We start from the raw sequence: 13,535 nt of genomic DNA, 5'->3' as shown, positions 1-13,535 counted from the left end.
GTCCACAACAGTTTGCTATTTTACAAAATCAAACAATGGGTCTCCGTGGTTGGCTGTATATGGTCACTGAAAATTAAGAGATAGAGATTCCTAATTTTATAAAGACAGATAGCACCTGTTGGAGCCTAAAATTGGCTATAAAAATTCTAAAGTAGCCTCCACAATAAAAATAATCCAGCTGTGCAGCATTGCGCGCTGTCAACCTGAATGAACCCATAATAAAAAAAAAAACTGAATGAACCCATTCTGGGCTGGAGGTTTTTGTTGTTTGGACGACGAGCCCGATCGCTGCGTCTCGGCCCATGGGCTTCAGATGCCGTGTCCTGCGGTTTAGCTGGAGTCGTTGCTGTCCCCACCTCACCTCAGTTCCTCCCCAGCGCGCCGCCTGTCCTCGCCCTCGCCCTCGCCCTGGCGCCGCCGCTGCGCCGCCTTCTAGCGCCCGCCGTGCTGTTCCTGCCTGGCGTGCCCTGGCGTCCCGCTGCGCCGCTCCCTAGCGCTGTGTGCCATCGTCCAATCGTCGCATACGCAGCGCGTTGCCCGTCCATGCCCTCGCCCTAGCGCCGGTGCTGCGCCACCGCCTATCTTCTGCCGTTCCCAAACTCGGACGAGCGCACAGGTGCCGTGGTCTTCCTCGTCGCCTGCAACTTTCTGAAACCTCTGAAGCTGCCCCGGTGAGTTAAGCCACTCTCTGGAACCTTTGAAACTCTATGCAACTCTCTCGTACTGCAAGGTCAAGCCACCGAATCCCCAAACAAATAAAAGCATGGCCCTTGAAACTCCAGTTCTTTTGAGACCACTGAATCCACAACTGTCAAATTTAAAAAAGAGTTGAGCCTCTGTCAGTTATATGTTCATCTGAAAAGAGTTGAATTTTGTGACTACTGAATCCACCATTGTAAAATTTATGTTGTTCTAAAAAACATAGTTGAACTGCTGTCAATTTTATGCTGATCTGAAAATAGTTGGAGCAAAACTGAATCCACCCATATCAGTTTTGCGCTTTTTTTTTTCCTTCTGAACACTGAAGAACAGGATATATGTATTTGAATTAAAGTTTGCCATTTTTGTGTAGTGTTCAAGCTTGAGCTCTGAATTTTATTTCCTGAACACTGAAATAGGTCCATTTATCAGCCACTGAACTTAATAGTTGAAGATAATTGTGAGGTCCATTTTGCTACACAATCCCTTGGTTTGATCACAGCCACACATGAAAAACTCAAATTCCCGCAGGTGGCACAAGATAATAAGCCCTGGTCTAAAAGGCCAGCAACACTGTTTATATCCCTGTCGCCACTGCTGGATGTTCAGCCAGACAAGTTTGCACAGTCATGTATGCACGTTGTAGGTGGGACCGTCTTTCCTGAGCAGATTGGCAATGAAATTTTCTCGAATATGCAGGAGTCTGGCAATGGAATTTACTAGAATTAGTTGTTGCCTTAACCTGTCACAGTTGGGCCCTCCATCACTCCAAAGCCCAGAAGTGCCAACAGTAGGAGCACCCAGCCGAACAGAGAGAGATGTGAAGCGTGCGGCACCTGGAAAAAGGAAGCCATCTTTCCCTTCCCCACCGCCACCTCTATTTATCGCCGGCTGCTAGGGTTTTATGGTTGGAGCCATGACCCCAAGAACCATCGCCTCCACCCCCGAAGCCCTCTCATTGCATGGCCGATCCTTCGCATCGCCGCCATCCCTGTCCTCTCTTCCCGTTCCATGTGACCTCCCTGACCCTCATGCCGCCTCCTTTCAACAAGCCAACGCGCAGAATGGAGGGAGATCCGTTGGCCCCGGTCCTTCTCTCAGTAAGGAAGCCCTGATCAGACCTTTATTTGTTCTAATCCATGTTCGAGGCTTCGATATTTATTGTGGGGAGAAGGGGGTTAGGTCACCATCTGATTAGTGAGAATGCGTAATTTATGATGCCCTCCACCATGGGCATCTGTGATACCTGATGAATTTGAATTAAAGGGGGCTTATGCAGCGGGTGGCCACCCACCCCATCCTGTGCCTTGTTGGGCTTGTTTTGTGGTTCTTAGGATTAGCATTCCATGCTCTTCTAATTTGTTCTAGATTGTGTGCAGAGTACTCATGTCGTGTTGCATTTGTTTACCTGCTTGTAAGTTAAGATCATTGGTGCTGGTTCGATTGCACTTTGTTGAAGTATTTTGTGTTACGTGACCTTGCAAATTGAACAAAAGGACTGCATTTGTTCAAATCTCCTTTCTTGGTTACATATTCCCAGGGCTTCAGTTGGTCTGTCCGGGGATTGTTAAACAATTAACAGTTCTGTAGCCTTATAAGAGTTGAAAAAAGGTACTGCATTTGTTCACGTCCTATGTTACACATTCGAAATTGAGCAAAGTGATTGTTTGTTCTAATCCCCTTCCTTTGTTACATATGATTACACAGTACACCCACTCACAGCGCACGCACACTCATCCCCATGAATGCACGCACTCTAACCCTACCCCTATGAGCATCGTCGAAGACTGGGCTGGCAAATCCTCGAGATTGACAAAGTCACCATAGGCGCCTTGCTGTCGACGGGAACGTCGCCTACCACTGAAAGCACAAATGCAGTTAAATCCTAGAAAATTCGCTGCCATGGGAGTCGACCCCTGAGGTGCTACTGAGGCTCTTGTAACCACTAGGCTACAGGCCCTTTCGCCAGCGTTTCAATTGGTCTATCTGCTCATTATAACAATTAAGAGTTGTATAGCCTTAAGATTTGAAAAAAGGTGCTGCATTCTGTCCAAATGTTCTATGTTATGTATTACAATGAGGCACAACAGGGTTTGTGCACTTATTGTTGAACATTTACAGGTTGTGTAGCCTTGCAAACTGGAAGGGGGCTGCATTTTATGAAGTGTCCTAGGTTTCATATTCCAGTGGCAGCAAGTGAGCTTAAAAGCTATGATGGTTTACCTTAATTATTAATCCTTAATATACAGAATACTAGTACGTAGCATTTATGCTGTTTTAGCTACCAAGTTGCCTTTTCATCGCATGCAACTTGTATTACCACTTAATCAACTTAGATAGCAGATGGCATGCTAAAGATTAAACTTTACATATTGTCAACTGAGTGATGGAACTTAGCTTCTTATTTGTTTGTTTGTTCATCATTTGGTTGCACTGATTACTAATTAATTGTTGTATATTTTCTACTTCGAAAGATGTTGTTTTTCAACTTGGAACCAATTTGCTAAGTACCTGGCTAATTGACTTGTTAATTTCTGCAGGTTGTATCAGTTTATCTTGACTCAAGAGCTTTATTAATTAATAATTTGAAATCATTGACATATGGAGTCCCAGAAGAGTTGTCTTCTGATCACTTACTCCCAGGAGATTGTAGATGGAGTGCCTTTGTATGTTTCATCAAACTGCCTGCCTGTAAAAGCTTTGAAATATGAACCTGCTGGTCATTCGTTCCATGCTGCGGCAATGAAGCTTCTTGGTCTTGTGGAGCATGAAGACATAGAAACTGATGATCGCAGCGTTTCATTGGATGACAAAAGCCAAGATTTTAACACTGGTTCTGATACCTTTAGCAGCAAAGGGAAGAAGAAGTCATCTGGCAGTCAACAGCAGGATCACTATGCATTGCTTGGGTTGGGACACTTGAGGTTCTTGGCCACTGAAGATCAGATTCGGAAAAGTTACCGTGACATGGCTCTCAAACATCATCCAGATAAGCAGGCTGCCCTGATTCTTGCAGAGACAACAGAGGAGGCAAAACAAACAAAAAAGGATGAGATAGAGAGCCATTTCAAGGCCATCCAGGAGGCCTATGAAGTCCTCATAGACCCTACAAAGAGGAGGATTTATGACTCTACAGATGAGTTTGATGATGATGTCCCAACAGACTGTGCCCCACAAGACTTCTTCAAGGTTTTCGGCCCAGCCTTCATGAGAAATGGACGCTGGTCTGTTACCCATCCTATTCCTTCTCTTGGAGATGACACTACTCCTGTAGAGGAGGTTGATAAGTTCTACAATTTCTGGTACAACTTCAAGAGTTGGAGGGAATTTCCAGATGATGATGAGTATGATTTGGAGCAAGCTGAATCTCGTGAACATAAGAGATGGATGGAGAGGCAGAATGCAAAGCTACATGAGAAGGCCAAAAAGGCGGAATATGCGCGAGTACGCACACTTGTAGACAATGCTTATAAGAAAGACCCAAGGATCCAGAGGAGGAAAGAGGAGGAGAAAGCTGAGAAACAGAGAAGAAAGGAGGCAAAGTATTTGGCAAAGAAATTACAAGAAGAGGAATCAGCAAAAGCTGCTGAAGAGGAAAGGATAAGGAAAGAAGAAGAGTCTAAGAAAGCTGCAGAAGCTGCTCTACATCAGAAGAAGCTAAAGGAGAAAGAGAAGAAGCTGCTCCGCAAAGAGAAAACTCGTTTGCGCACTCTTGCAGCACCTGTGGTTGCAGATAGCCACTTTGGTCTGTTAGAGGCAAATGTTGAATCAACATGTGCTTCACTTGATATGGAACAGCTGAAGAAGCTCTGTGATGGAATGGATGGTAAGGATGCAGCTGAAAAGGCCAGGTTGCTGAGCAATGCATTTCGCAATGAAAGTTCCTCAAAGGAAGCAAAGAAAATTGAAGCAAATGGTGTGGAGCGTTCTGCTCCAAAATCCAACTCTGCAGGAGGTAGAGTGACAGAAGGCAGTAGCAGCATATTGAACAGCTATGAAAAAAAAGAGAGACCATGGGGAAAGGAAGAGATTGAAATGCTTAGGAAAGCAATCCAAAAGTATCCTAAGGGAACTTCGAGGAGATGGGAGGTTGTTTCTGAATTTATTGGGACTAGCAGATCGGTTGAGGAAATTCTCAAGGCCACGAAGACTGTGCTTCTGCAGAAGCCAGACTCATCGAAAGCTTTCGACACTTTCCTTGAGAAGCGCAAACCGGCCCAATCTATTGCTTCGCCTCTTTCGACCCGAGATGAAATTAGTTCCTCAACTGAGGGAGCTGGGACTGCATCATCAAAGTCTGCGGCACAACATGCGAGTAGCCAGACAGCCAATGGGAAAGCTGTTGCTGACCCTGTCCTGGATGGAGCACCATCCGTGTCAGATCCAGATGCCTGGACAGAGGCCCAGGTCCTGGCTCTAGTCCAAGCTTTGAAGGCTTTTCCCAAGGATGCAAGCCAAAGATGGGAGCGTGTGGCTGCTGCTGTCCCAGGTAAAACTGTAGTCCAGTGCAAGAAAAAGGTTGCGGCAATGAGAGAGAATTTCCGGAGCAAGAAAAGTGGGGAGTAGACTGAGCCACTGAGGCATTGCCTCACTGAAAGTACATTTTGCAAGAGAGTCTCTGGATGGCAATATTTATAGAATGGATTCAGCATCTTAGCTGTTGAGGTATTGCTTGGCGAACCTCTCATGCCACCAGTGATGAGGATAATTATGTTATGGAGCTGTGACAACTCATTTATTGTGCTAGGCCACCAGGGTTGTTCTACTTTGGTCAGTCGTAGGAGGATGCCATTGAAGCTCATCTACTGTTGATGGACTGATGATTGGCCTTTTGAAGCAGTGGTTCGTGCGGTTTTTGTTCCGGCTGGCTCCTGGGGTTGTCTATGCGTTGCCGGAAGCCATTGAATGTTACCTTGCATTGGTGCACTGGTTCGGTAAAAATGTGTAGAACCATATCTGTTTTTATTCATAAATAACTATAAGATAGGAATATCTGTTACATCACGAGACCTGTTATCGAAGTGAGCATTATTTTTCCTGGCCACATATTGTAGTGGCTAGCTATGTGTAGCATTTTTTATGCTACTACTATATCCCATAAAAAGAGTCGCTATAGGACTCATGCAGGTCAAACTTTCCTAAGTTTGACTAGGTTTGTAAAAAATATTAGTAACACTTATATCTTCAAATAAGTTTATTATGAAAATATAATTAATGATCTATTTAATGATACTAATTATGTATCGTAAATATTAATACTTTTTAATATATATTTGATCAAAGCTTAAAGCCTTTGACTTCTCGGAAAACGAGAATGACATTTTTTTATGAAATGGAGAGAGTACTTAACACAATTGCTAATGCTAAGGGGCTGTTCGTCATTCGTTAATCCTTATAATCGTGAGGGCCCGTTTTTAGTTTCCAGGGTGTGGCATTCGGGACTGAAGCGCCCCCCCCCCCCCCCCCCCTTGATTTTTTTGCAATTTAGCTCTCTTTTTTTTAAAAAAAAAAATAAAGTTTACCCCTCTTAAACGACAAAAATCCAACTTTGGACCCTTTTCTCGGCACCGTGACCTCGGCGCTGAGGTAAACATCTCGGTAGGAGGCTAGGAAATATGTTGCGCTGACATGGCCAGAGGTTGGCGTCATGATTCACGGCGTCATGATCGACGCCGCCGAGCTCTGAATTTAACCTTAAACTCTAAATTTGGCTAAGTCTTTAAATTTTACTACGACTTGACATTGCTAGAATTTGACTTTGCTAGAATTTGGCGGGTTCGTGAGGAAGTACTACTGGCCGGTTTGTGCGAGAGAAAAATACTCTTGTTTACTGGGAATACTGTTCATGTGAACAGTGTACGTGTGAGAGGGCTGGCTGGCACCCGCCAGCCAGCCGCTCCAGCCGAACAGAGAGGCAGCCGTGGGCAGATCCGATCTTTAGACAAGGTGGGGCCCACTGATGGCAGGTGAAACTGAGATAAGCTCTTTTTTAGCTTTATGTCAACTCATCCTTGGTAAGGGGAGAGAAAAAACAACTAAACTCATGAAACTGTTTTGAAAAATAGTGTTTAGCAAAAAAAAAAAACAGCTCATGAAAGCTATGGTAAGTTGTGCCAAACAGACTCTTAGTCGGAATAGAGCCAGCCTAGTTGTAGTCTAATACCCTAGTTCTCCACTCCGTGTAGGCGCAAACAACCTGCTGGCTGTGCAGGTTTGCGGCTTGATTTAGCTCAGCCACCCTAGAAACGAGGAAGGACTTGGCTATGCTTAAAAAAGAGGCAAGAAAGCCCTTGCTCCTCACAAGACCTTTGTGAGAAACAATAATAAGCATTGCAACAAGTGCTAGGGCATTTGGTATATTCAAGTCCTTCATTGTTCAAGTGTCATTGCAATACTTGTCATTACTACAATAAATCCTTGCATTCCTTCTATTGATTGCCCAACACAAGAACTAGCCGTTGAGCTCTTACTGTAACTTTTTTGGCCTCACGGGGGCTTTATCAACAGTAACCTGCCGAGCCAGAAAGTAACCATTGTATTCTCCAGTGACATCTCCGATGCACCATCAGAGAGCTCTGGTGCGTGCACCCGACTTGTGCACAAAAATAGCCTCTCTATGCTCAGTCTCCGGTGAACGTTAGAGCTCAACTATGCACAAAACATCCTCTCGGGTTTACTCTCCAGTGCACCTCTCTAGTGCTACACCAAAGAGCTTAGGTGAGCTCTTTTTAATTTGCCACCTCCTGGCAATGCAGTGTTCCAAAAGCTCTAGCGCCACCTCCCCAGTGCACACCAGAAGATAAGGGCCCTGAGGAGGAGCAGCCGGCTGGTCAGCCGGACCAGACCTGCGAACGCGCCCAAGGTACACACTCTTAAAAAGTGGTTAGGAGAACACTGTTCCATAGCTTCGGTGACTACTAACCAACACGCTGTTCATCATCGGAGATCTCCGGTGAATGCAAAAACAATCCATTTGGCTCCTTTTTTCAAACCTTTTCAAATTACTAACTCCAAAACGTCTCCCATAGAATGACACCTTTAACTCTGAGTTAGCATTTTACAATCATTTTCAAATGTTTTCACTTGAACTCACATCGCCACTCGATCTAAATGCATATGCAAAGTTAGATCTCATAAAGTGGCACTAGATAACCGCGTCTACAACTTGATTTGCCCCTCCTAATGGTACGGTTATTTATCCTATCAAATTCGGCCATTGGCACTTCACTAATCACCTTATAGCTGGTCAATGACAGTGCATATTGAAAGGATCGAGATGCCCAAGAGGGGGGTGAATTGGGCTAATTCTAAATTTTCTTGCAATAATCAAATCCTATGGATAGCCCAATTAACCCCTTGTGCCTAGAAAAGTGTTTCTATCAAATTAACGCACAAAAGACTTGCAACCTATGTTTCAAACTTACTCTAGCATGGCAATTCTATGAATGTAAAGACAAGTATTGAATTGCTCAAAGTAAATACTTAAAGTAAATGCTCAAAGTAAATAGAGAGAGGAACGCGGCGATGTTTTGCCGAGGTATCAGAGAGTTGCCACTCCCCACTAGTCCTCGTTGGAGCACCCGCGCAAGGGTGTAGCTCCCCCTTGATCCGCGCAAGGATCAAGTGCTCTCTACGGGTTGATTCTTCGACACTCCGTCGCGGCGAATCACCCAAAGCCGCTCACAACTTGAGTTGGGTCACCCACAAGCTCCGCCGGGTGAACACCAAGCTCCCAATCACCACCAAGCCGTCTAGGTGATGGCAATCACCAAGAGTAACAAGCACGAACTCTCACTTGACCACGCGAAGCCTAATGAGAAGATGGATACACACTTGTCTACTCTTGATTCACTAATGAGGTTTCACTCTTGGATTCTCAAATCACAAACACCTCACTAGGACCTTGCTCTTCTTGGCACTCACAAACGTGTTTCTCAGCTGTTGAAATGAGCAAAAGTTACTCCACACACGAGTGGAGCTTCTATTTATAAGGCAGCCTGAAAAACGAACCGTTATGAGCTTCTGCGGGGTGACCGGACGCTCCGATCGTGTTGACCGGACGCTCCGGTCAGTTCAACCCGCGAACCAGTAGTAATGAGTTGATCGGACGCTGGCAGGGTCCGATCAGCACTGGTCGGACGCGTCCGGTCGCATAAAACCCTTACTGGGACCTTACTGGACTCGACTGGACGCTGGATACTCAGGGTCCGGTCACACTTTCTCAAGTCTGGGCCCTTACTGGAGTCGACCGGACGCTGGCCCTCAGCGTCCGGTCACATTGACCTTCCAGCGTCCGGTCACACCAGACTTGTTCTCCTCGGTCAAATGAACTGACCGGACCCTGCGGCCAGCGTCCGGTCGTACCAGAGCCAGCGTCCGGTCAGTATTTGACCCTCCATTCACTTCTAACTCTCGATCATTTGTGAATGAAGTTGCTCCATGGGATCAAATGGCTTCGTAGGAGCTACCTAGAGCTAGTTTTAACAAGTGTGCACCACACCTAACTCACTAGACTCAACTAGGTCAAGCTACCCGTCCATACCCCCCCTTAATAGTACGGCCAAAGGAAAAAACAAAGTCCTAAACTACTCTAAGTGTCTCTCCAACTCCAATCGACACTTAGAACTAGTCATCCTTAACCTTGCCGTCCATCCTTTGAAAACCGAAATGATTTCCATCGTAGGGGCATGACAACTTTGATTGCCCGATTGATCTCCATTACCATAACCTAACTTAATTGCATCTGCAAAACACACGTTAGTCATAGTAACCTTGTATTGTCATTAATCACCGAAACCCAACTAGGGGCCTAGATGCTTTCAATCTCTCCCTTTTTGGTGATTGATGACAATACCACCTCGAGTATGTGAAAGAGTGAGGTTTTTGACGGGCTTGGTTCATATATAAGCTTTTGTCAATAAGAACACAAGTGTTAGTCAAGCTTATATGACCCAAGCCAACACAATGTACTCAAAGGATGTGAATTAAACATGAGTACGATTAACAAAGCTCATTTGCATCGGAGTATAAACGCGGAAGCAAAGGCAAATGAGCATAACACAAGTGATATGACATTTAAATAATGCAAAGTAGAAAGCACACATGTCATATATCACCATCACATAGATAGCACTATCACAAATATATAATAGTATGCATGAAAGTAAACACATGAATGCATAAGTAATAGTGTATCACACAAATAGAACTCCAAATGTATATAATAAGCTAATACTAGATAACTAGCTCCCCCTAAATGTCGCTCCCCCTGAGTCTACATACTCGAACCCTCTCCCCCTTTGGCGTCAAACACCAAAACCTAGGGGTCGGTCGGTGGGGCTGCAGCGGACGAGCCGGGCGCTGAAGAACGTGGGGCAAGCTGGAACTGGGCACCATCATCATCTGACCCTGAGCTCTAAACTGACTGACCCTCTGTGGTAGGAAGAGTCGCTGAAGCGGTCTGGGTCTGAGCTGGGGCTGGTGCTGCCTGTGAAGCTACTAGAATGTCTGTCATAGGATCTAACGAGGCAACAGACAAGGGGAGCCTCTGAGTAGTCACTGTGACTAGAGCTGCTATGGAGGGACCGGCAATATGCATATGAGGCGGTGTAGGCATGCCGGTCAGCTCGCTGAAAGATGCTCCAAGACTCCTGGAGACTGACGTGTCAGGCACGAATAGCGAGGAAGACTACTCTGGTGTGAAGCTCGTCTGAAGTGGAGTGAACTGTGGGGCTACCACGGGTGAGGCTAACCACTGGGACACCTGTACAAGAGGTGAAGCAAACTGAGCTGGAGGCTGTCTCTGACTCTGGAGCCCACTAGGCTGTACTGCTGGAGTCGTCGAAGTGGTAGCAGGTTGAGTAAGCTGGGGCGAAGGCTGTGGTTTTGGGGCCCTAAGAGCTGTCACTACATGCTGCATGAAACCCATAAGCTGCTGCTGCAAGAGTATCTGCTGCTGTTGCTGCTGCATTGCCTACTGCTGCCTCTAGAACTCGTCCTATCGAGCCTGAAACTGGGCAAAAGTAGCAGCTGTCTCCTGTGCCTGTCTATCCTGTGTCTGCTGCATCCGCTCAAGAATAGCAATGAGAGCAGGGTCTGTCTACGGAGCAGGTGGAGCAGAACTAGAGCTACCGGCCTCTGCATCATGTCTGCGCGGAGGCATCTGAGGAATAGGCTGGTAGTCGTCGTCAGAGCTATCACTATACTCGCTCACCTCCTGTTGTGCCTCTAGCTCCTCCTCCTCAGTGGCTGTAATCCCTCTAATAATCTCATCCTGCTGAGCTGTGGACTCTGGCACGTCGAGACGACGGCTAGGCTGTCTGGGTGCCTGAGGAGTGCTGTGTCTAATCCTCTATGACAGGTTGTAAGTTGGGAACTCTGTGGTGGCACTTGTATACTCGTCCATCATACCTGGGGGCTTATCAAGCACTACTCTGTGAATGAGAAATGTGATCCAGTGAGCATAGGGAAGCTGCCTACGACCCTTGAATCCCTCAGCTATTGTATCCTCCATCTCTGAAAGAAGGAGATCCCAGATATCAAATACTATCTGCTACATCAGGGCATTAAGAAGCCAGAGCTATAAGCGAGTTAGGCCCTCTCTGTATCCCAACCTGGGAAGCAGTGTCCTCCTGATAATGGCCTCTAGCACTCTCGCTGTAGGAGTCAAGTCACTGGGGTTCCTGCTCGACCCCTCACCAAAAGGCTCCTTGAAGCAATGTCGCACTAAATTTGTAGGAGGCACCAACCCTCCATGAGGACGCCTGGGAGGCTCCTGCTGTCCATAACAAACCTCATGCATCTTGACAGGCTGATCCTGTAGCCTCAGTATCTCTCTGGCCCTGCCACTCGTCACTCTATAGTCTTTGCCTCTGAAGGCAAAGTGAATAAATCTGTGATGTGGATCGATGAAGAGTGAAGCATAAAACTGACAAACCCAAGATGGTACATATATTCCCGTCCATCCAATCAAATCTGTCAACCCTGGCAAATATGATAAGTAAGGCCGAATGTGCTCTCCGGCTGCTGCCACAATAGACTCTATCTGACAGACTCTCTGAGATCTAAACACTGCCCCACTGTTGAGATAAGCATTGTAGAAATCTTCCTGAAGTGGCGTGTAGAAACCCTCAGCTGCTCTCTCATCCCTCCTCAGAGGAAACCAAACCTCAAACTCTACAAATCGCAGCTGCTGAACCTGTCTGGCCGTGGCGGCCCTCAAGTTGAGATGCACCACTAGAGGTGGACCCTATGGTCTAGGTGGTGGACGTGATCCCCTCCGCTGTGTCAGTGGCCTCGGCGAGACTGGTACATGGGTCTGTCCAGAGCGGCGAAGCTGTGGTGCCGGCTCTGTCCCCTCGGCCTCCTAGGTCTACTGTGCCTGCTCGCCCTCCTGAGTCTGCTGAACTGGCTCCTACTCTGCTGACTGACCCTCCTCAATGGCAACCCGTCGTCCTGCAACCGTGGCAGTCCTAGCTGGACTACCATGACGATGCTCAACCTCCTCAAGCGCAGCTCTCACTGCTGGTGAAACCGGCTGATCTGCAATGACAACTCCGCTGCGGGTACCACCTCTCTCGGCACGCTCTGCGGCCTCTGCAATAGCTACTGCTCTCGCTGTCTCTGCATCGGGGGTACTTGCGCTTCTTGGATGTCACCTGCTTGGTTGACTTGCCCTTCGATCCTGCAGGCTGACGAGGCGGGGGCCTCCGATCATCATCACCTAGGCCACCACCAACGTTCTTGGTGCGAGCCATCTGAACTGACAAGAGGATGAACTGTCGCTGATGAAGATCAACAAACAAACTAACACTCTCGAGGCTTGGCCTCGTTCCTTACTCATGAGCTTGGCTCCGAGTTGACTGCCAACTGCCAAAAGAACCACAATGACACCGACTCGCTGCATGATAGAATAGATGGATATACGAATAAATACAATATATCTACTAGATGCGAAAACCTAGGAAGCAAGCAATGTAGGTATGAAATTGAGACGACGGGCAAGCTACCTGACGAACAGCGATCCAGGAAAAGGAAAGACGTCGCGTGGGGGAACCTCGGAACCAGCTCGGGTTAGGTCGAAAACCCTGAATGCGATTTGGAATCAGAACAATGCAGTTGATCTAGGTTCACAGGCAAATCAAATTTGGAGCATTGATCTAGTCTTACCAAGATGAAGGAGGTAGGGCTAGGGCACATGGCGCTTGATGACCTGTAGGATGACTGGAGGCGCACGATGAGGCTTGGCAGCAGGCTCGGCTTAGGCGGTGCGGTGGTGAGAGGGCTGCGGTGGCACGGGCTGTGCTAGCGCGGTGGCGCACAGGGAGGCTTAGGCGGAGCTTGCTGCGTGGCGGTGCGGTGAGCTATGGCGGCGCGCGGCTGGCGAGCTGTGGAGGCGTAGGAGGCGGCGGCGAGGGCTAGGGCTAGGTCACGGGGAAACAAGTCGAAGACAGTGGTTATATGGGGTCCTCAACATGACAGAGAAGGAAACAGAGAAAAGAGACCTGAAGCCGTGCGAGATCCACTGACCGGACGCTTCGGTGGTAGCGACTGGACGCTACCACCTAGCGTTCGGTTGATTCCAGAGAGGTCCAATTCCTCTGGAATCAGGACCGGACGCATCCGGTGGTCCATGATCGGACGCAGGCAGGGTCCGGTCAGTACTGCCTTTCCTTCCTTCGATCGACCGGACGCTGAAGGTCCTCCTGACCGGACGCACAGACGCAGCGTCCGGTCACTCCTTCGACAGCAGTTCACCTCCTATGAACTGACCGGACGCTGGACAGCAGCGTCCGGTGCAGCGTCCGGTGTACTTTTTCCAGCAAATCTTCAAACTT

The 13,535-nt window shown here is 47.5% G+C and overlaps 1 protein-coding gene across 1 annotated transcript; it reads left to right on the top strand.

The window, feature by feature from the left end:
• Positions 1-357: 357 nt before the first annotated feature.
• Positions 358-5,887, top strand: LOC136492975 (uncharacterized). Its single transcript, XM_066488996.1, has 2 exons — positions 358-671; positions 3,240-5,887. The coding sequence occupies exon 2, from the start codon at positions 3,301-3,303 to the stop codon at positions 5,263-5,265; it is 1,965 nt and encodes a 654-aa protein (XP_066345093.1). The 5' UTR covers positions 358-671; positions 3,240-3,300; the 3' UTR covers positions 5,266-5,887.
• The last annotated feature ends 7,648 nt before the right edge of the window (positions 5,888-13,535 follow it).

Source organism: Miscanthus floridulus, chromosome 11 (genome assembly GCF_019320115.1).
Source record: "Miscanthus floridulus cultivar M001 chromosome 11, ASM1932011v1, whole genome shotgun sequence".
Classification (NCBI taxonomy): domain Eukaryota; kingdom Viridiplantae; phylum Streptophyta; class Magnoliopsida; order Poales; family Poaceae; genus Miscanthus; species Miscanthus floridulus.
The sequence above is the reverse complement of the archived record's forward strand: the minus strand, read 5'-3'. Positions and strand labels throughout refer to the sequence as shown.

Bases quoted from the DNA above. Each gene is read 5' to 3' on its own strand.
- LOC136492975 (XM_066488996.1), top strand. From the start codon at position 3,301: ATGGAGTCCCAGAAGAGTTGTCTTCTGATCACTTACTCCCAGGAGATT.